We start from the raw sequence: 26781 nt of genomic DNA, 5'->3' as shown, positions 1-26781 counted from the left end.
GTAGGAGGTGAAACGCTGTTTAGCAGAGAGGCTTGGAGAGAACGGCCTTGCTCCTCACAATAGTGGGCGGTGCACCTCACAGGACCTAGCTTTGGTTTACTGTCCCATCTGGGAGAGGGATCCTCAGGCAGTGCGGTGCACCTTCATTGGAGCATCTGCCTGGATGTTGAGCTCAAGTCTCTCAAGTGGGACTTTGAACCCACGACTTTGTGATTTGGAGGCAAGAATGCTACTCACTGAACCACATCTTCTTTATCCTCAAACTGGATACAATTGTTTTTCAAATTAATTAAATCCCTTCCAAGACCCTCCTCCTTCTTCCCCCCCCCCCCACCCCAACTCCAGCTCCTCCTTTCTCTGATGGGTTAAGGTTGTTGTCCTCTTGGCCTGTGTAGGGACACTGCAGCCTCCCTACGTCACTGCACAGTGCAGTTGAAGCACCCTGGCTTCGCGCCATTCAATGTTGCCCGGGTGGCCGTCTCGAACACCTCCCAGATGCCTTCCTTTGTCTTGGCCGAGCACTCTATGTAAGCATGGGCGCCGATCTTCTCGGCTACCGCCCGGCCCTCCTCCCACCTCACTGGCTCCTTCTTGTTCCGCGCCAGCTCCCGCCGGGTCCGCTCGTCGCTCCGCAGGTCCTTCTTGTTGCCCACCAGCACCACGGGCACCCCGGGGCAGAAGTGCCTGACCTCGGGCATCCACTTCTCTGGGATGTTCCACAGGGAGTCTGGGCTGTCGACCGAGAAGCAGACCAGGATGACGTGGGTGTCGGGGTAGGAGAGGGGCCGCAGGCGGTCGTAGTCCTCCTGGCCCGCCGTGTCCCACAGTGCCAGCTCTACCTGCTTCTCATCCACTACAATGTCCGCCACGTAGGTGTCGAAGATGGTGGGAATGTAACCTTCAGGAAACTCATCACGGCTCAACACAAACAGCAGGCTGGTCTTACCGCAGCCCCCATCTCCTACCACCACCAGCTTCCTCCTCAAGCTCATCGTTGATTTGTAAAGCTCCCTCCCAAGATACCGAGGTTCTGAAGTGCCCTCGAGAGAAATTGTTGGTCAGGAAGACGACTCCCCGTGCGGAAGCAGAAACATTGCCTGTCGAGGTGATTTGTTCTTTGGTTTCGCTGCTGTGTTCGGAGTATCACAGCAAGGTGCGACTGCTTGCGTTTTATGGGCTGAATTGGAATGTTGACCTCCCAATCAGGTTCTACTGGTTGTGGGACGGAGCCAACTCTTCACATGAAACAAATAACAAAAAGCAAAACGATTGGCTAGGGCATATGAAATGTGAGGCAGGCTGTGATCTCACCTTGCGTACACAGCCTCCCTTATAAGGCAAGTAGCAGAGTTAATGGTTTATCTCAAGTCTTTTATTGCAGAATGTTCCTCTTTTAAGATCAGTTTTCGTGCTGGAATGGATTGCAACACCAAGTTATCCCTCCCTGAGAAAACAGCCATACTTACCGGCAAGTGCTTGTTCCCAGACAAAATTTGATCAGTAGCAACAAACAGTCCGCTGGAGGAGCTCAGCAGATCGAACGGTATCCGTGGGGGGGCAGAAAGAAATTGTCGACGTTTCAGGTCGAAACCCTGCGTCAGAACTCCCAAAATGTTGACGATTCCTTTCCCCCACAGATGCTGCCTGACCTGCTGAGTCTCTCCAGCAGATTGTTTTTTTTAAATTTAATTTTTAAAAATTTTTGAAAACATTTTATTTACAGCGTGGTAACAGGCCCTTCCGGCCCAATGAGTCCGCGCTGCCCATTTTATACCCGTATTAACCTACCCGTACGTCTTTAGAATGTGGGAAGAAGCTGGAACACCCGGTGGAAACCCACTCACACACGGGAGAACATACAAACTCCTTACAGACAGCGACAGGAATCGAACCCCGATCGCTGGCGCAGTAATAGCGTCACATTAACCGCTACGCTACCGTGCCGCCCCAGATTCCAGCACCTGCAGTCTCTGGTGTCTCCTAAACTTTGATCAGTGACACAATAAGACAAACTTAATTTGGCTTTGTTGCCTGGTATTCTGAGATTGCTGGTTCTTTCGATTTTCAAAATCCTGACTTTATAATCCAGTGCTCTGATTTACAATGATGAAATTGGATGGGTGGGTAGTTTGTGAGGTGGTGTACTGCTTCCACTTTGTACACTGGGTTTCTGTATGCTTCTGATGGACTTGAGCTTCTCAATAACATCCTGAATGCTTCTTCCCTATTAGAGCTGTCAGGGGCCATGGGTTCCCTCAGTGTGACCGGTGGTCTCTTTCTGTGGCAGATCGGTATAGAGTGTCAGTTTTGGGCCTCCTCAGGTGTATGAACACACAGGAACACGCTAGCAGACAGACACACACCCACACAAATGCACACACCTCAGGTGCATGGATAAATGCCCTGCGGCACCATTTTGGCAAAGAACAATGGGAGTCCTCTTTGACGTCCTGGCTGATAACCTTCTCTCATCCAAGATATCTGAAGTAAAACAGATGATTTGGTCAATGTCGCCCTGTATTTATGGGGGCTCATCTGTGCAAGTGGGCTGCCAGAACCTACAACCCGTGATGGGCTGAAAAATTCTTTGGGATGGCGAAGGACATCCTTTAATATGTACGCACTGCTGTCCTAGTTGGTATAAGGTATTTTCAACTTCTTATGGCTGCACATCAGATGGTTTGTGGTGGAATGGAGCCAAGCATCGAGATCTCAGTTGAGGTCTTCAGAGTAATTCTCACAGTGGGCAGTGACTGCCTCTCTTTTCTTCATAAGTTCTCTGTCCTTGGCTCTCAATGAGGTAGGTCCTTGAGTGTTTGGTCTTGACAGGATGGTAGTGTAGCGTTCAGCGTAAAGCTATTACAGTGCCTGCGACCCGGGTTCAATTCCTGCCAGTGGCTGTAAGGGGTTTGTACATTCTTCCCGTGGGTTTCCTCCGGGTGCTCCGGTTTCCTCCCGCATTCCAAAGACATATGGGTCAGTAGGTTGATATGGGTGTAATTGGGTGGCGTGGGCTTGTTGGGCCGGAAGGGCCTGCTACCGTGCTGTATAAATAAAAGTTTATAGAATTCACCAGGTCATGGTTGTCAGCGATTTGCACACCCCCCCTCCCCCCCCTTGCCACTCACCATCCTTTCTTTAGGTCATGGGTTTTCCACTGGCCCTAAGTTTTCAGGTGCCTGTGGGGCTGTTGTTTTTTCCCTTAAGAGGTGGTGGGGTTTCCAGTCCAAGAACATTTTGCGTTTGTGTTTAACTGACTCCTGGATCTCCTGGTCATTCTTGCGACACGAGTCCCAGTGCTTTCTGGTAGGGAGGCCAAGAGTCTCTTTGCACGTCCTGACGACGGTGGAGTTCAGGGCAGCCCAGATGCTGTGGCCCGGGGTGGTCAGGTTGTCTGTGAGGAGGAGTCTGAGAAAAATGTATTCCCTGCCATGCCCTTGATCTTCAACATTGTTTTTCTTGTAGCAGCAATTTTTTGACAGTGTTTTTGTTTCAAATTTTCTTTCAACAAAGAAGGAGGCCATTTGGCCCATCAGGTCTATTCTGTCAGAGTAATCCCATCAGTCCCATTCCCCCACTTATTATCCCCACAACTTGTTCTTTCTTAAGTGCCCATCAACTTCACCCTGATACTTGTACCACCCGCCTACACTTGGTTTCATTTACAGCAAACGGTTTCCTTACCAACCGGCATGTGGTTGGGATGTGGGAGGAAGCCGGACCACCCGGAGAAGGAGCAAACTCCACACATGGAATGCTGGTGGTCGGGATTGAACCTGGGTTGCTGGAATTTTGGGGCCAGGCTGATGGAGATAACAGCATGGATTCGGCACTGGTCAGTCCAACAGATCTCTGTACTTGGACTGGGTGGTCCGGACAGCCACCTTGTCTCCTGCTCAAATATAATCCAGCAGATGCCGGTGCCTGGTTCAAGGGTTTGCCATGACGTCTTGTGGTTGTCCCCTGACAAAACAGGGTGTTGGTTGTGGCAACACTGTGTTCCAAATATGTTGTTATGAGAAACTCTGCTGGAGTTAGCTTCCCCAACCTCGTTCTTGCCATTTATAACATAAAGATTGTGGCCTTTCCGATTCTGGCATTGAAGGCACCAGGACGATCTGTTTGTCTTCCTCTGGGACAAGAGCCAGGGCTCTTTCGAAGTTGGAGCAGATGTTCTTCTTTGCTTAATCCATATCTTTTGGGGTTAAGGCATATGGCCTGATAAATGTCATCTGCTGGTTCCAGGTTAGAGATATTCATTTATTCCACAATGGGTGTTTGCTGAGATAGTGAGTGAGATAATTCTCGATGGCGAGATTTACCTAATAATGACAAGGTTCCTCTTCCAGTTTACATATGTCACATGCCAAATGAAAAACAACAAGGGCCTGGGAGCAGATGATATCCCTGCTGAAGATCTAGGACTTGGTGGAAAAGAGTCATAAATTCACAAACTTATTTTCCATGAATAGGAAGAGGAGGACTTGCCAGGAAACCCCCAAGATGCGGTAACCATGAGCATCAAGTAAGGAGACAATTAAGATTGCAATAACCACATGGGCCTCCTTGTGGCCTACCACAGGAAATGTCCTCAAACTGTCTCTTCCCAGTGGCCAAAGTGGTGCTCCTGCATTGCAATATGGACTCTGCCCATCCAGAAGCACAATGGTCTCACTGCGTGCCAACTCCAAGAGAGATGCAGGAAGCATCATCACACACCATACGTGGCCTTTTTAAAAGTCTTGAGGATTCTTTAACTTGCCAGCAGAAATTCTTCTACGTCTTACCTCTGCTCATAATGGCTGCAAGTTGTGATTTTAATCATTGGGTCCCTACAGACCCAATCTCAGTGCATCCCAATGATGTGTGGGAATCCCTGGCATATGACCAGAGAACCTGGAGTCCTTTCAGGAGCACACAGAAACCCAGTGAACATGGTGGAAGAAGTGCACGTGTTCCAAACTATGCTGCTGCACGCCCTGTCAAGCACCTTCTTCCCCATCTGCGGCAGAGTCTGTATGTCCCACACTGGCTTTATCACTCATCTCCTTTACTGGAATGAAATTCCCCTTCTGGAGTGGAAGCAAGCTATTAATCCCAATGGACTGTTGGAGGAAGAAAAGAAGACAACGAGGAGTGCTGTCCAAACCAGCAGGGTGCTTTCAATCACTCACCTGTCTTGAGAGATCAGTATTTGTTCCCCACTAGTTTTGGTATCCAGCCCAGAGCTCCATGAAGCCGAGGTGTTTGTTCAATCCTTAACCCTCCTTTTCCATACCTGGTTCACCCTTAGACGAGGGGTATACAAACTTCCAGTCACATCATCAGTGTTATATATAATTCTGGGATCCTTGTGATGCATTGCAAATCCTCCCCAGGTTACCCAGGCCCGACTTGTGTACAGCTCATACAAGCAAGTGTTTGGGGGACCGGAGGGATGGATTTGCCAGCCGCTGTGGGGCTGCTGGCATCTTCTGCCATGCGGGAACTCAGTTCATGGCCGCAGTTCTGACTTGCGATTTGCGAACTCTGCTGTAACCTGGAGACAAGCTGCACTTTAAAATGCTAAGTAAATACTAATTACAGTTGTTGTATACCAAAGGATGTCCAGTCCCATATCTCCTCATATATCACTGTCTTCAGGGAGAGGGAAGAACAAATGATGTCAGAAATAAATTTTTGTTATTTATTCATTCACAGCATTAATTGTCCATCCAATTGAAGAGACCTTAACAGCCGACCACATTGGTTGGCCTGGAGTCACATATAAGTCAGCCCATTTGTGACAACAAATTTAGTTCTCTGAAGGACAATTGGAAACAGGATGGGTTTTCACAACAATCTGGTAGTTTCTTCGTTAGCATAACACTATTACAGCGCCAGCGACCCAGGTTCAATTCCGGACGGTGTCCGTAAGGAGTTTGTACGTTCTCCCCGCGTTTGTGTGGGTTTCCTCCGGGTGCTCCGGTTTCCTCCCATATTCTAAAGACGTACAGGTTAGGAAGTTGTGGGCGTGCTATGTTGGCTCCGGAAGTGCGGCAACACTTGTGGGCTGCCCCCAGAACACTCTACGCAAAAGATGCATTTCACTGTGTGGTTCAATGTACATGTGACTAATAAAGATACCTTATCCTGTATATTTTCAAGTTATTTAATTACATGAATTTTAATTTCCTTGCTGCTGTTGTGGGATTTGAACTCTGGAGCAATGTCCAGAACCCTGGATGGCCTGTGCTGTAACAGATCCACCACGTAATTGAACGCTGGCATCTGAGACAAGTTGACAACCAGCCTGAGTAAGGATTCATGCTTCTCTGTTTCCCTATTTTCTTGACTGCAAACGGGAAACCATGTGTACAAACAAGAGTACACACAAATGCCTGCACACACAAACACCGTGTACATTTATGTGCCTTTGCTTGCACACGTTACATGGGCATACTTCATTGCTCATAATTTGCTCTAAGACACAGCATGTAGCTGCTCCCATTGTGTAGGTTCTTCAGTTTTATTTCCCTCTCACACGTGCAGCTGTGAAATCTTCAAATCGCAGCTTTTGTTTCTGGGTTTTCGTGCCGAGGTCCTTGTGCCTTTTGTAGCCGACAACGATGAGATATGAAAAAGAAAAATCACGGCGGATGAAGCATCTTATCTGAGTCCGCCCCCAATACATCGCCTCACCATTTCCATCCCCTCCCCCACTTCCAAGACTTTCCCTCCCCCACGTCTACTTCCATCCCCTCCCCCTCCCATTCCTCTCCCCCACCCCAGTCTAAGGGAATCTGACAGTTCACTTTGCTTTAATCATGGCTGCTGATTAGAGGATACTTTGAATTTGTATCAAGCCTCTTCTCTCTTGTGTGACCTGCCACTGCACCACTGCCCTGTGCCCACAAAACTGCCTCTCATCTAAAAACAATTAAAGTTAAAATGCTGCGAAGACCTGATCTATTTATAATGCAAAAGCAGAAACTGCTGTGAATAGCGAGCGGTTGCGTGAGCATCTGGAAGAAGAAAAGATAGGCTGAGGTTGGCGTCCTGTTTATTTTCCGTGTTTAAGGGGACTCCATCCAAAATGCTTACACCTCCCTTCCCTCCCACCACCATTCAGCCAATGTAAATCGGTGGCTGTTTACCTTAAGATGTGCAAGGGTGTTTTCCTGTGTTGTGCAAATTATGTTGGTTAGCAGTTGAAATTTGAATTTATGCCAGATGACTAACTTTCCAATTCTAACTTTGAATCCACAATTGTAAATAACCCTTTGGCGTCGGGTCTTTTAGTTAGTGAATAATAACTAGTTCTTCCCACCTCTTGCAGCTTTACATCTTGTTCATCTATTTCTACTTCACATTCTTGTGATTGTTTTTCTTTGATGGGGGATGTTGGTGGGAAAAGGAGCAATGGAAGGATACGGTTACTGCTCAGGGGGCCACTGGCTTGTGACTTTTCCTACCTTCCTCGAGCCCAAAACTTCCGAAATTATCAGGGATAGTCCCAGAAATCAAAGGTGATTAAAAAGCTGATTAAAATGCAATTTTCTCATTTGGGCTTCAATAAAACAAGGATCTTGATCAGCTGGTGTGCAAGGGCATGTTTATTAAAGTTTCAGCCGATTGTTCAAATCAGGATTTTGCAAAATGACTAAATTCCATAACTATCTAAAAAAAATCGTAAGCAAATATTTCACTTCATATATCTGTTGGGGGAGAGGCAGAGAGACTGTGTGAGAAAGAGAGTGTTATGAAGCTGAGCACTTTTGGCAAACTGTGAATTAATGATTAGTCTGGAAAATAAACTGAATATGAAATGTAAGGATTTGTCAACGTGACCTTCATTTCTCCCCCTCCCCACCCCCTGCCCATCTTTCTTGCCTGAATCATGGAGTGTGAATGAGATGTTTAAAGTGGTCAGAGCAGTATCTCCTCCCCCACCCCATTACTCTGGTATAGTGTTGAAAATATTTGGTGGAAGGGGTGGGGGGGGGTTGCAGTGGTCTTGCATGAACTACATTGAACAATACTGCATACACCACTGTTGCCAGTGTTTTGTCAGTCCGTTGTGGTTTCCTGCACCCTTCAAGCGGTGAGTCTTCTGAGATGGGCTATATAGTGAGAGTATTGTTTTTTCTAGAGACCTTTTTTTCTGAGATGAAAGGGTTAATGATCTTACAGCTTTTCTTTGTTTCAGATGTAAAGGGACGAAGCAGTGCTGGACAGCGCCACATCCAGGCCGACTCTCGTGCTGCAGCAGTTGCAAGGGTTGGGGAAGTGTGAAGCATCCCTTCCTGTACCGAGTCACGCTCCCAAGGAAACACGAGCGTTAAAAAATGATCCAAGATCACTGGGTAAATTTGAAATTGTAACTTGAAATGATCAGTGATGTCAAACACAGTATTTTATCCCCCAAAGAGCCATTAATTCTCAGTAAATAGCTTTGCCATTCACTAACTGTGTTACTTCCTCCAGCTCCACACCCCTCCAACTCCAGCCTCTGGCTCATTCACCACTTCCTTTACTCTGCTGCCCTGTATTCAACTGCCTTGGCCCTAACATCTGAAAATCTCTCCCCAAACCGCATATCCTCCATCTCCTCCCTTATTTCACTGTAATACCTACTGTCTGCACTATCATCTCCCAACGTAGCTTAGTGTTAAACTTAAGAGTGAAGCCTCTCCCTACCTGTGCTGAGCACTCCTCCTGATGATGTTTGACTGCATTACCAGCTCTAGGAAGGGTGAGTGATTGTGTTGGAACTGAGTGGAAAACAACCAATGGTAGTTGATTCAAAGTGGTATATTTGAGCCTCTCTGCATTCAGTATGTGAATGTGGAGCTTTTGGAGAGGTTTAGGGAGGGAGTTTGAGAGCATAGTGCTGTGTCATCTGAAGTTGGTTAAAGAACATTGAAATGTGAAAGAAGCTGGAATTGGTGGAACATAAAGATTTCAGAGAGTTATGGGCCTGGAGAAGGTTACGGAATTGCAATGTGGCTGTAGTGTGATGTGAAAAAGAGGATGAAAATTTTACAACTGAAGGATTGCTGACGCAAGTACGTCTGCAATTCCATTGGTGTTGTGTGAACAGGACTTGGTGTGAAGGTCGGTTCAAGCTCCACTCCAGAGAATTCAACATTGAGAACTGGACTGGCAGCCCATTGCAATAGTGAGAGAGTGCTGCAGTGATGGATGTATGGCCATGTGGATGAGATGTTGAACTAAACTTTTGCCAACTCCAGGTGGCCATAATTGATCCCATTGCAAGCCATTTTGAAGCAGGATGGGGAAATGGCCCCCTATTCTGGTCAATATTTATCCTTAAGTCAACATCACCAAAGTTATTAAAATCACAATGATTATCTGGTCATTATCACATTTTGCACAGCAAGATCCCACAAATGGCACATTGGTAGCTGTGTCCTCCACATTACACAGATGACAATGCCTTCGGAAGTGTTACCTTTCGGACGTTCTGAAATGAATGTGAAAGCTGATATGTAAATTCAAGTCTTTCTTTTGTGACTCAGTGATAGGCATGTTTCACGATTCGATCCAACTTCCTCACACATGTAACTGTTTTTCAGCTTTCCTCTGCCAGAGGGATTTTTCTTTCAGGAATGTGCAGACCTTCATTGGTGCCCATTTCCACACCACTTCCTACACCTCAGTTCAGTGTCTGTTTGGCACTTGGTGGTGGAGGGGAAATGCAAATGAGTTCAAAAGTGTCAATTGTGCAACTTAGATCCTCCGTTGTAGAAGTATGTTGAATTTATGGAGTGATTCAGAACATATTATCTCGGTTGCAAAGAAAGCCTTGAAACAATGGAGCTGTTTTCATTAAAAAAGTGATTAGGCTGGCTTGTTCACAGATTTGAGAGGATAGTACAGAAATGTAGAGTGCTGGCAGTGTGTGAGGAATTGAGGCCAAGGAAACATGGGTGTTAGATTAAATATCTGAATCTTAAAATGGACAAAAGAAACAATGTTTCTACATTGGAACTGGAGGTTGTGAAATGCACCAATAGAATTATTGACTGAAGCAAAGTCCGTGACAGACATCAAGAATAGATTAAAGGAAAGGAGGATAAAGAGATAAGGAGCAGAGTAGGCCAATGAGATTAGGACTTTCGTCATGCTGAGGATAAACACAAATGTGTGCTGGTCTTGGGACAGTAGTTGTCCATTTATTCTGGTGACTATAGTTGTAAGACTATTCTGGTGCCCAGTGATATTGCAACTGCTTTGTGACCTGATTCTGTATTGCCTGACCTTGCCCCATATACACTAATACCATTGGTTAGCAAAATGCCTCTAATCTCAGATTTAATAGTCACAAATTGACCTTGCAAATTTGCAATTTGCAGAAAGTGTTCCATTCTTCTACCTCTCTCTGTGTAGATATGGCTGCTAAGTTGACACTGAGTGGCCAGTTTTCTGTTCTTTAGTCTGTGATTGCCATTCTCAAATCCCGCGACTATCAGAAATACTTTGTAGGTGGCCCCTAATATCTTGAAAACTTCACTCATCACTCTTTGATCTTCTAAATTGCAAGGACTACAACCTAATTTATATAATCTCTCCTTGTAATTTGAGCATTAGAATTTGAGAATCATTCTGGTAAATTGGCTGCACTTTAAAGCCAATTCATCCCAAAACTGCCAACACGGCATCAGGTGTGGCTGAACTAGGGCTATGTATTTCAGCAGCATGCTTCGAACCCTTGTATTCCAGCCCTCTGAAGCTCTATGTTTCACTTTTTTTTATTCATTTCCATACCTGTCCGTGTCAAATTGCCTGTTGCTCCGTGTAATCACTGCATTATAAGCAAGTTTACGCAGGAATTATAAGATAGAAGTGATCAGGAGCAGGAATTATGATTGACTCATATATTCTACCCTTCCCTGTACCTGGGGTAATGACTGTAGAGTCTGGTACATCAAGAGCATGAGGGAACCAAGGAGTGAATTGGCCCCCCTAGGAACAAAAGAGGTAATCAATGTGTGGAACCTGGGGTGTGGGAGAGTCTCAAATGAATACTTCTCATCTGTGTTCACCAAGAAGGACATGGAAGTTCCTGAGATAAGATGGGGGTACTTTGATAGTCTGGAGTATGCCAATCTTAAGAATGGCAAGGTGTCATAGAACATAAGGGTCGATAAATCCCCAAATAGATGAGATCTATCCCAGCATGCCATGGGAAGCAAGAGAGGAGATAGCTGGGGTCCTGATGGGTGGCATCTTTATCTTCATCAAGACTGGAGGTTAGCTAATTTTGTTCCTTTGTTTAACAGGGGAAACACAGAAAATGTAGGTAACTGCAGGCCAGGAGCCTTAAGTATGGTAGGGAAATTATTGGAGAAATTTCTAAAGGGTAGGATTAATGTACATTTGGAAAGACAGGGGCTGATGAGGGATAGCATGGCTTTGTGCGAGGGAAATCCTGTCTCACTAATTTGATTGAGTGTTTTGAGCAGGTAACTAAGAAGGTTGATGAAGGCTGGGCAGTAGACATTGTGTATATGGACTTTAGTGAGGCATTTGACAAGGTCTCGTATGTTAATCTGGACCAGAAGGTTAAGGTGCATGGGATCCCAGGTGAGCTGGCTAATTGAACCCAAAATTGGCTTGGTGATAGGAGGCAGAGGGTAGTGGAGGTTCATTTTCTGCTTAGAAGTCTGACCAGTGGTGTACTGCAGGGATCGGTGCTGGGACCCTTGTTGTTTTTGATTATATGTTAACAACTTGGATGCGAGGGTAGGAGGTATGATTAGTAACTTTGCAGATGACACAAAATCAGTGGTGTTGTGGATAGTGAAGAAGGTTGTCTGAGGTTACAGCAGGATATTAGATCAGATGAAAAGTTGGGCAGAGGGTTGGCAGGTGGACTTTAAGACAGACAAGTGTGAGGTGATGCATTTTGGGAAGTCAAATAGAGGTAGTACATTGTAGGCCACTAAGGAATGCTGATGAATTGAGAGACTTTGAGGTTCTAGTCCATAGTTCTCTGAAAGTGGCAACATGGGTAAATAGGGCGATGAAGAAGTCATATGGCATGTTTGCCTTCAAAGGTCGGAGGATATAACATGGAAGTTGGGATGTTATGTTGCAACTTTACCAAACACTGGTTAGACTGCACTTGGAGTATGGTGTGCAGTTCTAGTTGCCACATTATAAAGAGCATGTGATTGAGCTGTAGAGAATGCAAAGGACATTTACCAGAATATTGCATGGATTGGAGGACTACAGTTATGGAAAAGATGAAGGAGGGTGAGGCGTGACCTGACAGAGCTATACAAAATTCTAAAAGGCAGAGATACCTAGATACTCAGAATCTTCTTTGCATGGCAGAGTTGTCAAGTACAAAAGGGCATAGGTTTGAGGTGGGAGGAAGAGATTTGAGGGAAAAGTTTTTTTCTTACACAAAGAATGGTTGATATCTGGAACATGCTGCTGAAGGAGGTGGTGGAAACAGATACGAGCACCTACCACTCTCTGTGTGTAAAAATAAACTTGCCCCACACTTTACCCTTATCTTAAAGCTATGCCATCTAGTATTTGACATTTCTACCCTGTGAGAAAGACTGACTATCTACCCTGTCTGTGCTTCTCATAATTTTATAAACTTGACCATTTGACTGGATTAGACTGCACCTGCTATTTCTCCACCCATATTTGCAACTTATCTATATCTTGCTGTATCCTTTGACAACCTTCTTCACTATCACAACTCCACCAATTTTTGTGTTGTCTGCAAACTTACAAAACAGCCCATCTACTCAGCCCATGGGAGTTTCATTCTGTAACAGATCAGTAGTATGTTTGTGACAATTAAGCATATGACAATGGTCAAATCAGGCATAGAAAAAACTGTGGGTGCTCAGGCTCCAGTGGATTCAAGGAGGCTGTGGTGATGTTTTTTTGTATCCAAGTGGATAATAAATAAGACTTTTGTAGTAGTCTATCTGGCCATACTGATTCAGTGAAACTGGAAATTTATGGACTGGCTGAGAATGAATGTTGACTGAAAATTGAAAAACTGTGGACATCGTACATCTGAAATAAAAAAAAACAGAAAATGCCCAGAAGGTCAGACAGCATCCATGGAAAGAGAAACTGAATTAACATTTCAGGTCAAAGACTCTTTATTAAAACTAGAATGAATGCCAGGCTGGTTATGATCAGTTTGGGACTGTGACATTATTAGCATTTCAACTCTCTAAACTTGCAGTGTGCCAAATTTCCTTGTTAATTAATGATGTTTACCTGCAAATCGGTCAGTGGGCTCAAATGATGAAGCAATCTGGTTGGAGTTGTGAATGTACAGAATTTTTCCATTCCTGTTTCTTCATATGATCAGGATCTTGTTCTTGATCTCTGCTCTTTTTAGAATATGTTGAATTTGCCTGCTAATTGTCCATTCAGGTCTCATAACTACCACATATGTACCCTTTCTATGACACAATTGTTTATGAAATGTCAATTAATCCTTGACCAAGAAAAGAACAGTATAAAGGTTTGAGTCTCTTTTCCTTTGAAAATTGTTGTTGGAGATTTTAAAATCCAAGCTTTTGACTCATTTTCATTCTTTTCTTTATCTTTTTTCCCATTTCTTTCTCTTTCTAATCCTCTTTCTCTATCTTTTGAATCTAATTTGCCCTTCTCTGTTGCAAAATGCCTCGTTTCAGCAAGATCTGGCCAAATACAGTCGACTGCAATAACTTGTTTTTCTAAAAATAATTAAAAAAAGAAAGCTGACTGTTTAATATATTTTCCTAGTTTGCAAATTGCCCACAGTTTCAACCATAAGTATTTCCTGAACAAAGTCCCACTTTTAATGTAATGAGATCGGGCAGAGATATTAATATAACCTCAATAAAGGATTCGTTTGTGAAATAAATTTCCTTCCAATATTCATATAATTAAGTCCCTAATTGACACGGATCAAGTGCTTCCATTTTCTGTGTGTGTGTGTGTGTGTGTGTGTGTGTGTGTGTGTGTGTGTGTGTGTGTTTTGGATGCTGTACACAGTGTGTTGTTACTTGATTTCTTTTTCCACTTACCTTGTTACTTTTAACCATTAAATTGATGGTCTTTCTTGCAGCATTCTCTTTTCTTTTGCTCTGTCTTCAATTCTCCTGGTCTATGTTCGTTTTGCATTTTCACCTAACTACTTACCCCTACTTCTCTGTGAGGGAAAATGCACAGACTTATTCCTCACCTGTCCCCACAAAGATAAAGTGTTGCTACTAAAAGTAAAAGGGAAGGGCTGTCCTAGCTAGCAATGCTGTTTAAACTTGGTGCTGCTGGACTGATCTTTCTGTGCCACTGGGGACATTCTGTAGCTGGCACTTGATGATCTGACCATGGTTTGTGAGCAACTTCCTGTGACCATTTACCTCCGAGCTTCCTTCACAGTCTCAGAACTGTGCCATGAATGGAGTTCTGCATAGTACAGACAACTTGCATTTAGGTAGCACCTTCAAAGTAGTAAAACATCCCAAGTCACCTCACAAGTGTGCTACTATGCACAAGTTAATACCGAGACATGTAGGAATATCATTAGACAAATGGTCAAAAGCTTGGTTTCAAGAACATATAAAGGAGACCCAGAGGTTCAGGGAGATTATGTGGGGAGGTAAAACAAGGCAAAATACAATGAAGTGGAAGATATTGGGAAGTGTGGAGAGATGGGGAACATTTAGTTGTATGCCCACAGATCCTTAAAGGTAGCAGGATGTGAAGGTGAGGTGCTTATTAAAAAGAACAGGATGCTTTCCTTTTTTTAGACAAGGTGTAGACTATAGAAGCACACGTACATACAAATTAAGAATAGGAGTTAGCCTCTCAGGCCTGCTCTGACATTTGTAAGGTCATGATTGATCTGATTATAATCTCAACTCCACATTCCCATCTACCCTTGGTAACCATTCACCCTCTTGCTTATCAAGTAACTTTCTACCTCTAGTTTAAAAATATTTAAAGACTCTGTTTCCACTGTCCTCTGAGGAAAATGTTCCAAGGACTCGACCTAAAGAGAGAAACATTTTTGCCTTTTCTGTCCTGAATGGGTGTCCCCTTATTTTTAAGCAGTGACCCTTGCTTCTAGATCCTCTCTCGAGGAAATCTCCTCTCCACATCCAGCCTTTAAGGACTCCTTGGGATCTTGTGTTTCCATCAAGTCCTCTCTCATTTTTCTAAACTCCAGTGGCTTCAAGCCTAGCTTGCCTAATCCTTCCTTATAAGACAACTCACCCATTCCAGATACTTGTCTAGTTAAGCCCTCTCTGAATTGCTCCCAATACGTTTTTATGTTCTGCAATGACCTTTCATGTGGCACTTGATCAAATGTCTCCTGGAAATTTAAATACCTTATAGTCAATCTCGTTGTTGCCCTTTATCAAGAGTGCAAGTTACTTCAAGGAACTCCACTAAATTGCTCAAATATGATTGCCTTTCACAAAACCATGTTGACTTTACCTGATTACCTTAACATTTTCTAAATGTCCTGTTATAACATATTTAATTATAGCTTCTAACATTTTCCGCTATGACAGTTGTTAAGCCAACTGACCAGTAGTTTTCTTCTTTCTTTTTCCATGCCCTTTTTAAGTAAAGGATTTATATCTGCTATTTTCCAGTCTAATGGGGAAGTTTAGAACATTAAAACCAATTATCTCACTGGCCACTTCTTTTAAGATTCTAGGAGGAAGTCTGTCAGGACCCGGAGACTTGTTAGCTTGCTGATCCAACACATTGTTTGCTACTATAGAACCATAGAACAGTACAGCACAATACAGGCCCTTCAGCCCACCATGTTGTGCCGCCCTTCAAACCACACCTAAGGCTATCTAACCCCTTCCTCCCACATATCCCTCTATCTTAAATTCCTCCATATGCTTATCTAACAATCTCTTGAACTTGACCAACGTATCAGCCTCCACCACCACCCCAGGCAGCGCATTCCATGCACCAAACACTCTCTGGGTGAAAAAGCTCCCTCTGACATCTCCCTTGAACTTCCCACCCATTACCTTAAAGCCATGTCCTTGTTTTGAGCATTGGCGCCCTGGGAAAGAGGCGTTGGTTGTCCACTATTCCTCTTAATATCTTGTATACCTCTATCATGTCTCCCCTCGTCCTCCTATTTTGTAATTATAATCAAGATAGGCATGATTGTTGGCATAGACATGGTGGGCCAAAAGGTCTGTTTCGATGCTGTACAACTCAATGACAAACAGTGATTAACCAGAGTTAAAGATAATATTAAGCTTAAAGAAAACGTATGTAATTGCACTAAGGGTGGCTGTTCAAACAATTGGACAGAACATCGAGAAATACAAATGAGTAAAAGACTAATGAGGAAGGAAAATTTATAATACAAGATAAAGCTAGCTAGAAATGTGAAAATAATGGTAAGATTTTCTAGATATTTTTAAAGAAAGTAGTACAAAGTGAGCTTTGGTCCTGTATAAAACAGTCCGGGGAACTAATATTGGAAAATTTGGAGATGACAGTGAATGAAATGGATATTTTGCATTGGTCTTTACCACAGAAGATAAAAGTAACATCCTGTAAATAGATCTTAATTGGGAATTGGAAGGGAGGGAGGGTAGGATAAGGACATTGTGTAGGTAGAAGGGATTAGTTGGGTATTTTATTACTAATGTAATTGGTTCGGCACAACATTGTGGGCCAAAGGGCCTGTTCCTGTGCTGTGTTGTTCTATGTTCCATGTTTTTGGCATTAGCTTTTTGAAATGAATGAATTTGTTGCTCTGTATATGTCATACTTCTCGGATCCATTGTTCAGTGGTGCAGTATTCGTGAAAGTTGACTGTTGAGTTGATCGTAGGCCTGACTTAAGAATCCAGAGAATATGTGTTTAAATTCCATCATCAATTAGAATTTAGTTTAAAGCAAAAATACTTATCTGGAAATAAAAAGAAGGACCTGTATTTCATGAGGTTTGGATATCTGAAACTACTTTACAGTCAATCAAGTTCTTTAAATATGCTCAATTGTAATGTAGGAAACACAACAGTCAGTGTGCACACAGCAAACTTCCATGAAGAAAAAATGATAATGACCAGTTTAAAATTTTAGTTTCATTATTTGAGAGAGAAATTTGGCTGATTAGGTCTCACCCTCCCTAGCCTCTATACTGTATCAACCTACTACCACCCATTCAACAACAAGAATGGTACAACAGTAGACACGGACTCTTGCAAGTGAGAATGAGCATTGATCGGTAACTATTTTAGAATCAAGCAGCACAGAAAGCCAATTGGCTCATCTTACCCATTGTGGGTCTTTGACTCATTTAATTGAACCCACTCCCTTTCTATCTGCCCACAGTTCCATCATTTCCACTTTCCCAATGTGCTTCCAGTTCCTTTTCAAAAGTTATTAATGAATCCCTGGATGTTTCGCTGATAATCTTTAATCTCTGATCATTGTTCGACAGTTATAGACATTAAAAATGTATTGATTAAGCAGCTGGGTCTGGAAAGGATATCAGCAAAATGGATTTTAAATATCCAGCATGGAAACAGGCCATTTGGCCCACCATATCAATACCAACTAGCATGCACCCATCCATATTAAACCAATCTTCCAGCACTTGGCCTATAACCTTTTATGCCTCTGTGATTCAAGTGCCTATCTGGATGCTGCTTAAATGCTGTCAGCAGCTCTGCTTCCACCACACTCTCAGGCAGTCTATTCCAGAGTAGTCATCTCTCTCTCTGGGTGGAAAAGGGTCCTCCTCATATCCCTTCTAAATCTCTTCCCTCTTACTCTAAGTTTATGTCCTCCAGCTTTATCTACCTTTGACATAGAGAATAGTATCTTGCAGACTACCCTAGCTATACCCCTCATAATTCTATAAACCTCAATCATGTCCCCTCTTAACCTCCTCTGCACCAGGGAAAACAGACCCAGCCTCCCTAGTCTCTCCGCACAGCTGAAAATTTCCATCCCAGGCATCACCCTGGTGAATCTCTTCTGCACCCTCTCCAGAGATTTAAAATTTTGGACTAATGAGTTCCTCTGCATCAGTCTGAATTTGTAACAGTTGGGAATCACCCTGGATTGAAGTAGTGCAAATACATTGATGGAACAATAACGAGGGTGAAATGAGGTTTTTCCAGCACCTCACTTTCAATTCTTTGGTATGATGGGATTGACCATTGTAGAGGGTCTGGTTCTATATTACAGTCTTTTTTTCTCTGGCACCTATCTTTACTTTTCCTTCTACAAACCCAGACGATGGGTTACATCTGGCTGTCTGGCTAAAAGGATGTGTGGAACTAACTGTGGTGGTCTTGGGGATTGGGAAATTGGTCCAGTTACATTTACTCAGGACCGACGTCACAAACAAAATTACTGGTGAATACTGTAGCACCAGGTAAAAGAAAGGGGACTTACATTAATATAGTGCCTTTTACTACCTGATGACATCCCAAAGCTAATTATTTGCTTTTCAACCATTATCAAAACCCCAGCAGCCAATTTACATACACAAGTACCCATAAACTGCAGGGAGAAAATGGCCAGAATCACCTGTTTTTAATGAAGCTGAGGGTTTAGTATTTGTAGTCTCTGCTTTCCATGGAATAGAATGGGATCATTTACATGGATTTGCAAGGATATCCTGGGCCCAGGTTTAGTCCCTCATTCTAAAGTTGTTATGTCCTGTAGTTCTGCATTCCCTTAGTACTAAACTTGAACCTATCAGTCCAGATTGCATGCTCTGGACTAGTCTCAGGTATGGGATTTGAACCATCATTGCTTCTACCTGACATGGGCAAGAGTGTGATCCACTGTGCTAACATGTAGGTTGAGAGCAGAAATGACATGTCTCCCGTTTGGACATTGTCAACATACCCACTTGTGTGTATTGAACCAAAGTGCTTGGAGGATTGTTCCACCAGGTGTGTGTTGGCCCTTTAAAGAAAGGAGACAGAAGAGATTCTTTCCAAAAGGATCTGCTCATGTGTCAGGAGCATTCAAACAAGGCCACAGTGTTAGTTATGTACGTAATTTAGGGCATCTTACCCCACAGGATAGGAAAGAATTTCAATGAATATCAGCATGTCTGCTACTCAAGTTATTTCCTCAGTAGATTTGTGCAATATATGTTTAATATGGGGAAGCAATTCCATTAAGGAACATGGATGATGCTTGCATTTATCTGTGCTTTGAGACATTAGTGTTGAAAAGGCATCTGGATAAATATTGGAAATGAAACAAATTGCAGGGCTTTGGAGAGAGGGTGGAGGAGTGTGTCTTGCTGGATCGCTCCTACTTCGAGACGGTATGGACAGTGGACCAAATGGCCTTCTGTGCTAAGGATAGTCTGCACTGCATCCTCCTGTAAATGTTCATGATATAGATTAGAGTCAATGGTGGCAAGGTTTTTTAAAATCATTAAAAATAATGTGGACTGAAAGCTACCAACTGTTAACGTGGTTGGTTTTATATTGTGCAATGTCTATGATGCTGTGTCTATTGCTCATCCTCTTAGTGGTGGTCCTTTCTCAACCTACTTATTTTTTACTACAGCTAATCTATTTCAGAAGGCATTAAGAACCCAAGCACATAACCAGTGAGTGGACCCTGGACATTATCCATTCCACAGGATCTCTATGCTGCATTAGACAAAACTAGTGTCCTTTCAATAAATTCATGTGGATATGCTGGAAGCGTGTTCCATGAAGAATATTAGTCAACCAGCTGAATTTTGAGATAACAATTCTGAATTTTTCATGCTTTTTTTATGGTACCAGCAAATAAATTAGTGATTTTACTGGATTTATTTGTGTTGTGATGGTGAGGTTACTCCGAATCATGGAGCCTTGGTTCAGTGGAATGGATCTGAGTGTTGATGTTGCCCTTGTCATAAAATTAATAAAAGGTTGTGAGGTTGAGTTGGCAATGAGGGAAGTTAATTTGATCCATCAAAGTTCATCCTTCCAATTTAGAAAGGTCTGAGTTGTGTATGATGAAGATTAGGCATGGACTCCAAGGAGCAGTTCTTCTTGGTCCCATGTTGGCTCATCAGCCACCTCAGAACCTGGAGAACAGGAGTGGAAGCTGGTCATCCTTGATCAGGAGGGACTGCCTAACAAGAAGGAAGGAGTGTGTGGAAGACTGTTGTTTGATTTAGTTATTTTAAATATATTTCAACTAGTGAGACCTTGTTTGATTTAAGATTATCCATAAATGAGGAGATGCCACCATGGAACAGATCTCTATCAATCATCAGGCCAAGAAAATTTGGAGTATAAGCACAAGGAAGACTAAATGCCTTGGATTTGAGAGTTGGATTGCGGGTATGGATTTTAGATTTTAAATGGTTTGGGGTGCAGTTATGTGCCATTTCTGACTTGCTGCCCTGTGCTTTCAGCTTTTGAAAGACACATAAGTGCTGGTATAAACAGCAGAGGCATCCCTCCAACCTGACTCAATGTTCTGAGCTCCATTGAGGTGGACTGATTCATCCCTTGTGTGCAGCATCGCACCGTATAGATCAGGCGTGATTTGCTGACTAGCAGGATAGATGTGAGGGCTGAGAAGTACATCTCTGTTTCTAGCAGTCAGGGATCCTGCCAGGTTTAAAGAAGAATTTTTGAATGTGTTCAGAGCAAGAATTTTCAACTTGGGTGTTAGTGGTCACACTTTTGCCTCTGAATCCGAAGGCATAATATAGACTGCCACTTTATTGCAGTGCGGAGCAAATGCTGCATTGTTGTGGATATTGTCTCTTGGTAGACGCTTCAAACTGAGGCTTTGTCTAATCACAGGTGGATGTGGAATATCCTTTGGTCATGTTTATTCAAGAGCAGTTGAGTTCCTTTAGGGCAGCATAGTGGCTCGTAAAGCCGCTGCCTCACAGCTCCAGAGACCTGGGTTCAATCCTGAACTCGCGTCCTATCTGTGTGGAATTGCACATTCTCCCTGTGACCGCATTGGGCTTCTATGGGTGCTGTGGTTTCCTCCCACATCTCAAAGACATGCAGGTCAGTAGGTTAATTGGCCTCTGTAATTTGCCCCTCGTGTGTAGGTGAGTGGTAGAATCTGGAGAGAGAATGTAGGGAGAATAAAAAAAAATGGGATTAATGTAGATTTAGGAACAGCTTCTTTCTCTCCGCAATCAGATTTCTGGACGGTCCATGTTACCTCCTTTTTGTTTGCACTATTTACTTATTTTGTAATTTATGGTAATTTTTATGTCTTTGCACTACTGCTGCTGCAAAACAACAAATTTCATGTCATATAAGTCAGTGATGATAAATCTGATTCTGATTCTGAATTAGTATAAAACAGGTGGTTGATGGTCGGTGTGGACTCAGTGGGCTGAAGGGACTGTTTCCGTGCTGTGTCTCTCTGTGACTATGACTTTAAAATAAAAGGACTGCAGATACTGGAAATCCAAAATCAAAACAGAAAATTCTGCAAACATTCAGCGGGTCAAGCAGCATCTCTGGAAAGAGAAACAGAGTTAATGTTTCAGATCAAAGAAATGGTGAAGGGTCTTCACCCTGAAATAGTAACTGTCTCTCTGTCCATTGATGCTGCTGGACCTGAGAGTTTCTTGCGTTTTCTGCTTCATTTTCAGAGTTCCTTTGGTGTCCTGGCCAAAATCAACACCACTAAAAAATACAATGATTTAGTCTTTTAGCCTGTTTTTAGGACTTGGTTGTGCATATATAGGCACCAACATTTCTCTTCTTTACAATACTACTCAACAGTTCTCAATTGGTTTTAAAACTTCTGAAGAACATCCATGTGAAATGCAAGATGTAAATCTAATTATATTTTTGCAACAACCAATTTGGGGGATAGATTGTTTGTGTCCATCTCTTGAAATAATTCAGTATTTGCAAGAGAAGATGAACACCTGTACTTGAAACTCTCATTGAGAAAATGGAAAAGATTCGGTTTATAAAGGACTTTTTGCAACCTCGGGGTGTATGATACAGGCAGTGAAGTACTTTTTGAGGTGTAGTTAATAATGTGACAACAAATTTGTGCACAGGAGTTGGAGTTTAGAAATAGGGAATTTTTTGTTGGTGAGGTGAGGTCATGTCTGAAGTGCTGAACACAGTTTTGGTCCCATTACCAAAGAAAGCCTATAGTAGCATTCCAAAAGAGATTCACCAAGCTAATTCCTTAGATGACAGGATTGTCCTATCAAGGGAGGCTAAACAGGTTAGCACTGTATTCTTTGGAGGTGAGAAGAATGAAGGCGGAACTCATTGAAACATCTTGGATCTTAAGGGGAAAAGGTAGGGTAGATGTCAAGTTGTTTTCACTAATGGGAGAATCTCGAACGAGGAGACAAAGTTTCAAGCTGAGGAGCCAGCCTTTGAAACTGAGGTACGTAGAAACTTCTCACAGAGGGTTGTGGATCTCCAGAATTCTCTACCCCAAAGAATTGTGGAGGCTAGCTCATTGCAAGTATTTAAATTGGAGGTAGATATATTTTTGAAAGATTGAGGGATTAAGGGTTGTAGATAACTGGCATGGAGAAGGAGTTGAGGCCTGAGGTACATCATACTGAATGGCAGGGCAGGCTTGAGGGACCAGATTCTTTTCTCTTGTGTTCCTGTGTTCACAGAAAACTCCTTCCTAGCATTGTGTTTACAAGGTGATACACTCTTTATTGATGTTGATTGGGGCATAAATATTGTCCAAGACTGTTTTCCCATGGTCTTTAAAATAATAATATGGGATCTTTTCCATAGAGAAATCTCAGTTTATTTTCTCATCCAAAAGATGGAACATGGAAATTACAACATTCCCTCACTACTGCACTGGAGTGCCAGATTCATTTTTATGTGCTTAAGTCACCAAAATGGAATTTAAACTCCCAATTTCCTAATCTGGAAGCAAAGGTTTTCCTGAGTGAGCCAGGCCTAACATATTCTCTAGTTTTTTTCCCCTATTTCTGCTTGTGTCCTCTCTAAGCTCTTCTTATCAATAAGACTTTCCTGTTTTGAGCAAATTCCTACTAAATGCTGGACATCAAAATTTCCTTCTGGCTCCATGTTATCCGTTCTCCCTGTTTGGGTACTGCCCTTCCAACCTTTTCAAATATACTCCCATCACCACCTCAAGAAAACATCTTTGATTTTTCTATCCTAACAAACTGCTGCCCCGTCTCAAATATTTTTGTTTCCAAAGTTTGCGTTGACTTCCCACGGTTTCATGTCTACATCAGAACAAGTGGAGCTCTCGAGTCCTGAAGGAAATCATGCCCAGTCTGTGATCTAATACCTTATACTTGCCTTTGCCCATATCCCTTAATACTATTGATTAATAAAAATCCATCAATCTCAGATTTATAATTAACATTTAATCATGCACCAGCTGCCATTTGTCAAGGGTTGTTTCAAATTTTTGCATGTAGCAATGTTTCGTAACGTAACTTAACTTCTGAAAGACCTGGCTATAATTTGTAGTTTGGCTCCCTATCCAGCAGAAATAATATCACTCCATCTGTCCCATCAGTTCCCCTTAACATCTTTAGAACTTCGATCTAATTACCCCTTATCCTTCTAAATTATAGGGACTGCTACTCTAGTTTCTGTAATCTCTCTTTCTAATTTAATCCTTGGAATCCAGGTGGCATTCTAGTAAATTTATACTGCTCTCCCTCCAAAGCCAATCTATCCTTCCTGAGGCATAGTGCCCAGAACTCCTCTCATTATTTCAGGTGTGGTCTAACCATGTCTATGGCATAAAATCTACTAATGTCGTACAAAGGCCAGCATTCCATTATGAGAGGGCGGTTGTCCTGAAACGTTAACTCTTTCTCTTAGCACAGATGTTATCTGACCTGCTGAATATTTCCTACATTTTCAGTTTTATTTTAGCATTCCATTAGCCCTTTTGATTATTTTTGATACCTGAACTTAACATTTTACTGATGTGTGTACATGGACCCTTGAGTCTGTTTCCAGCTTTTTACCATTTAGAGTATATATATTTTTTAATCCTTTTATTGATCTCAACTGTGGCTTGGTTGGTAGCATTCATCTGGGGGTCAGAAGGTTGCAAGTTTAATTCCCACTGCAGAGACAAGCTCAGGAATGCAAAGTCAAACAGATCCGGTGCAGTACTGAGGGAGTGCTGAGCTATTGGAGATGCTCTTCCTCTGTTGTTCAGAGTTCAGGACAAGTACCTTTTGGATAAAATGATAAACACAGACCTTGTCAGTGCTCAGGTGAATGAAAAACATCCCATGGCATGACTTTGAAAAACAGCAAAGGAGATATCCCTGATGTCTTATGTACTTGTGTAATTTTGTGATAACAGACATAAGGCTAACTTGTCCATAATTCCTTTGCCTTACTCATTCAGCTTTCTTAAATAATGGAGTGCTATATACAATTTTCCAAATTAAAGGAATACTTCGCTAAGCTGCAATGTGATCACTTACTTTAACACCCTGGTATGTAAGCCATGTGTTCCTGGAGATTTGCAACACTTTAGCATCATTTTTTATTTCTTCATTGCATTTATGTTGCTTAAGTGAATTTTGGAGACCTGAATGCCTCAGAATGTCCAGGATATTCCTCCACTGTAAATACTGTTCTAGAGTAATCAAAATATCCATGATTTCCTTATTTTAAACTGGGCTTCAACTCTAGTTCTTCTGCAAAATAAAGATTACCCATTACCACCTCCAGACCACAGCCTGCCTCTATGTCCTCCTTTATGCCACCATTGATGGTTGTGACTTCAACCATTTGTGAACTCTGAAATTCCCCAACCCTCTCTGTCCTTTCTCTTTTTTTTTACTGAAATATGCTTTCAAATCTTGCTGGTCAAGCTTTAGCACAGCTACACCAATATCCCCTTCTGAGAATCTGCGTCAGATCTGTCTTAATTATATGCCTGTGAAAGTACCATGTTTTTTTTCTGTGTTATTGTTGTGGTACTAATGGAAGTTATTTGTATAATGCACACCTCCAGAACTGACACTTGGCTAAGAATTTTAAAGAGAGGCCAGGAGTCAAGGATACACCTCATACTGTTGTGTGAGGTGGTCCCCTGGCCTCTGGCCTCTATTGATAACAATTTTTCCCACTCTGTTGATATTCCAAATTCTGGAATTGACCCTTGGATTTTCTACCATCATTCTTTCATATAATTCTGGTTAGTGTGCATTTGTAGCCTTTAGTATAACTTGGGTGCTGCCAACTGCAACTTACACAGTCATGTATTATATTAAAATCTTAGCCGTAGTATGATTTAATAGTTTTAGGGATGGCACAGTGGCAGAACTGGTGGAGCTGCTACCTCGCAGCTCCAGAGACCTGGGTTCATTTCTGATCTCTGGAACTGACTGTGTGAAGGTTGCTCTTTCTCCCTGTAACCGTGTAGGTTTCCTCCAGATGCTCCAGTTTCTTCCCACATTCCAAAGATGTGAGTTGGTTAATTGGCCTCTGTAAATTGCCCCTAGTATGTAGATGAGAGGTAGAATCTGGGGGAGCGGGAGTTGAGGGGAATAGTGTAGATGTGTACTTGATGGTTGGCATGGACTTGGTGGGCTGAAGAACCTGTTCCCCAGCTGCATGACTTGCTAATTGAAGTGCAAAGCAATGAATGTCTGTAACAAAATAATATAGTTGGTTGCGTAATAATTTATCAAAGCTGCCCATGAAAACAAAAAAATTTATGGTCTCAAAAATCAGCTGCACTTTTATAGTTTTTATCCTTTTGCTGACAAAGTCTGCCTACTGCACGTTTCTCAGATTTTTCTTGCACACTATTTGTTTTCCTGCATTTTTTTTAATGAGTGCTAAAATGCTGCAGGTCGGAAAAAAAGGAAAAAAATAGGCCTAATTTATGGTTTCAAGGATTATATTGACAGATCTTAAAGGGTGGTGTTTGGAAGGGAGATTCTCCACTGCATACTTTGTTTTTTTTTAACAAAAAGGGACTTTTAGCTTCTTTGCAGAAATTAGAAATATTAAAATATAACAGTGAAGGTATTGAAAGGGGAAGGTTTGGGAGTGATGCTGTCACCTGTTTCTAAGATACTGCAAGTTGGAGCTGCAAGTAAAACAAAGGCTGAGTGGGGGAGGGAGGCTGTCCTCACCCAGCATGCTTTGCGCCCGAGTGTCCCAGTGTAGCGCCATGTTGTAAAGAAGGAGGATTGAGAGGGGCCGCAATCCGCTGCAATCTGCCCGCTCTGCCTGTGAGTATCCCACCCCGACCCCACCAGTCGACAGCTTAAACACCCAGCCACCCGGCGAGCCCAATATTGCGGGGTGGCGGGGCGCTGGAGGAGGAGAATTTGTGCGACTACTTTTCCTCCAGCGCCCCTTTCTGCCCAGTATTTTGGGCTCGGGGGCCATTGTTGTAGTGTGTGTGTGTGTGTGTATGTGTATATGTGTGTGTATGTATGTGTGGGGGAGAGGGGTGGAGGGGAAGGGCCAGCAGCACTGGCAATGGGGAAGGGCATTTTTGTTTGGGGGCAGAAGGGGGTAAATTTTAAGGCCCCGTCCACCTCTGTACAAAGCCAGATGGTTAAAGTTTGTGAAAATTTGCTTCTTTCAATTATTTCAGGAAACGAGGCTTTTTACAATGGGGAAGGAAGGCTTGTTTCAGTGCATGAAATACTGGAATTGTTCTCTTAATTGTAATATCAATTAGAATACGTTTACTTTTTAAAAGCTTGAAATGTAGATTTGAATAAAAAGGTTGTGAAATGTGTGTACTGTGTATGTGTTTTCAATGTGGAGGCATTGCAGTTATGTAAAAACAACAAAAATAT

General features: G+C 42.7%; 2 protein-coding genes across 8 annotated transcripts in view; one reads left to right on the top strand and one right to left on the bottom strand.

The window, feature by feature from the left end:
• Positions 1–1168, bottom strand: part of LOC127581612 (rho-related GTP-binding protein RhoB-like) — a 36773-nt gene extending 35605 nt beyond the window's left edge. Inside the window, exon 1 of the mRNA XM_052036126.1 lies at positions 453–1168. Within this exon, the coding sequence (XP_051892086.1) occupies positions 453–992 (540 nt within the window). The 5' untranslated portion in view covers positions 993–1168. The remainder of the gene's footprint in view (positions 1–452) is intronic.
• The window catches only part of pum1 (pumilio RNA-binding family member 1), a 115953-nt gene that overhangs the window by 7177 nt on the left and 81995 nt on the right, over positions 1–26781 (top strand). For 4 of the 7 annotated variants that reach the window (XM_052036119.1, XM_052036115.1, XM_052036120.1 and 1 more), the window contains exon 3: positions 8189–8345. The gene's annotated coding sequence lies outside the window, so the exon portion shown is untranslated. Of the gene's footprint in view, positions 1–8188; positions 8346–26110; positions 26203–26781 lie in introns of those variants that run through there. The other 3 variants (XM_052036118.1, XM_052036114.1, XM_052036116.1) reach the window with 2 other exon arrangements.

This window comes from Pristis pectinata, chromosome 22 (assembly GCF_009764475.1).
Source record: "Pristis pectinata isolate sPriPec2 chromosome 22, sPriPec2.1.pri, whole genome shotgun sequence".
Classification (NCBI taxonomy): domain Eukaryota; kingdom Metazoa; phylum Chordata; class Chondrichthyes; order Rhinopristiformes; family Pristidae; genus Pristis; species Pristis pectinata.
The sequence above is the reverse complement of the archived record's forward strand: the minus strand, read 5'-3'. Positions and strand labels throughout refer to the sequence as shown.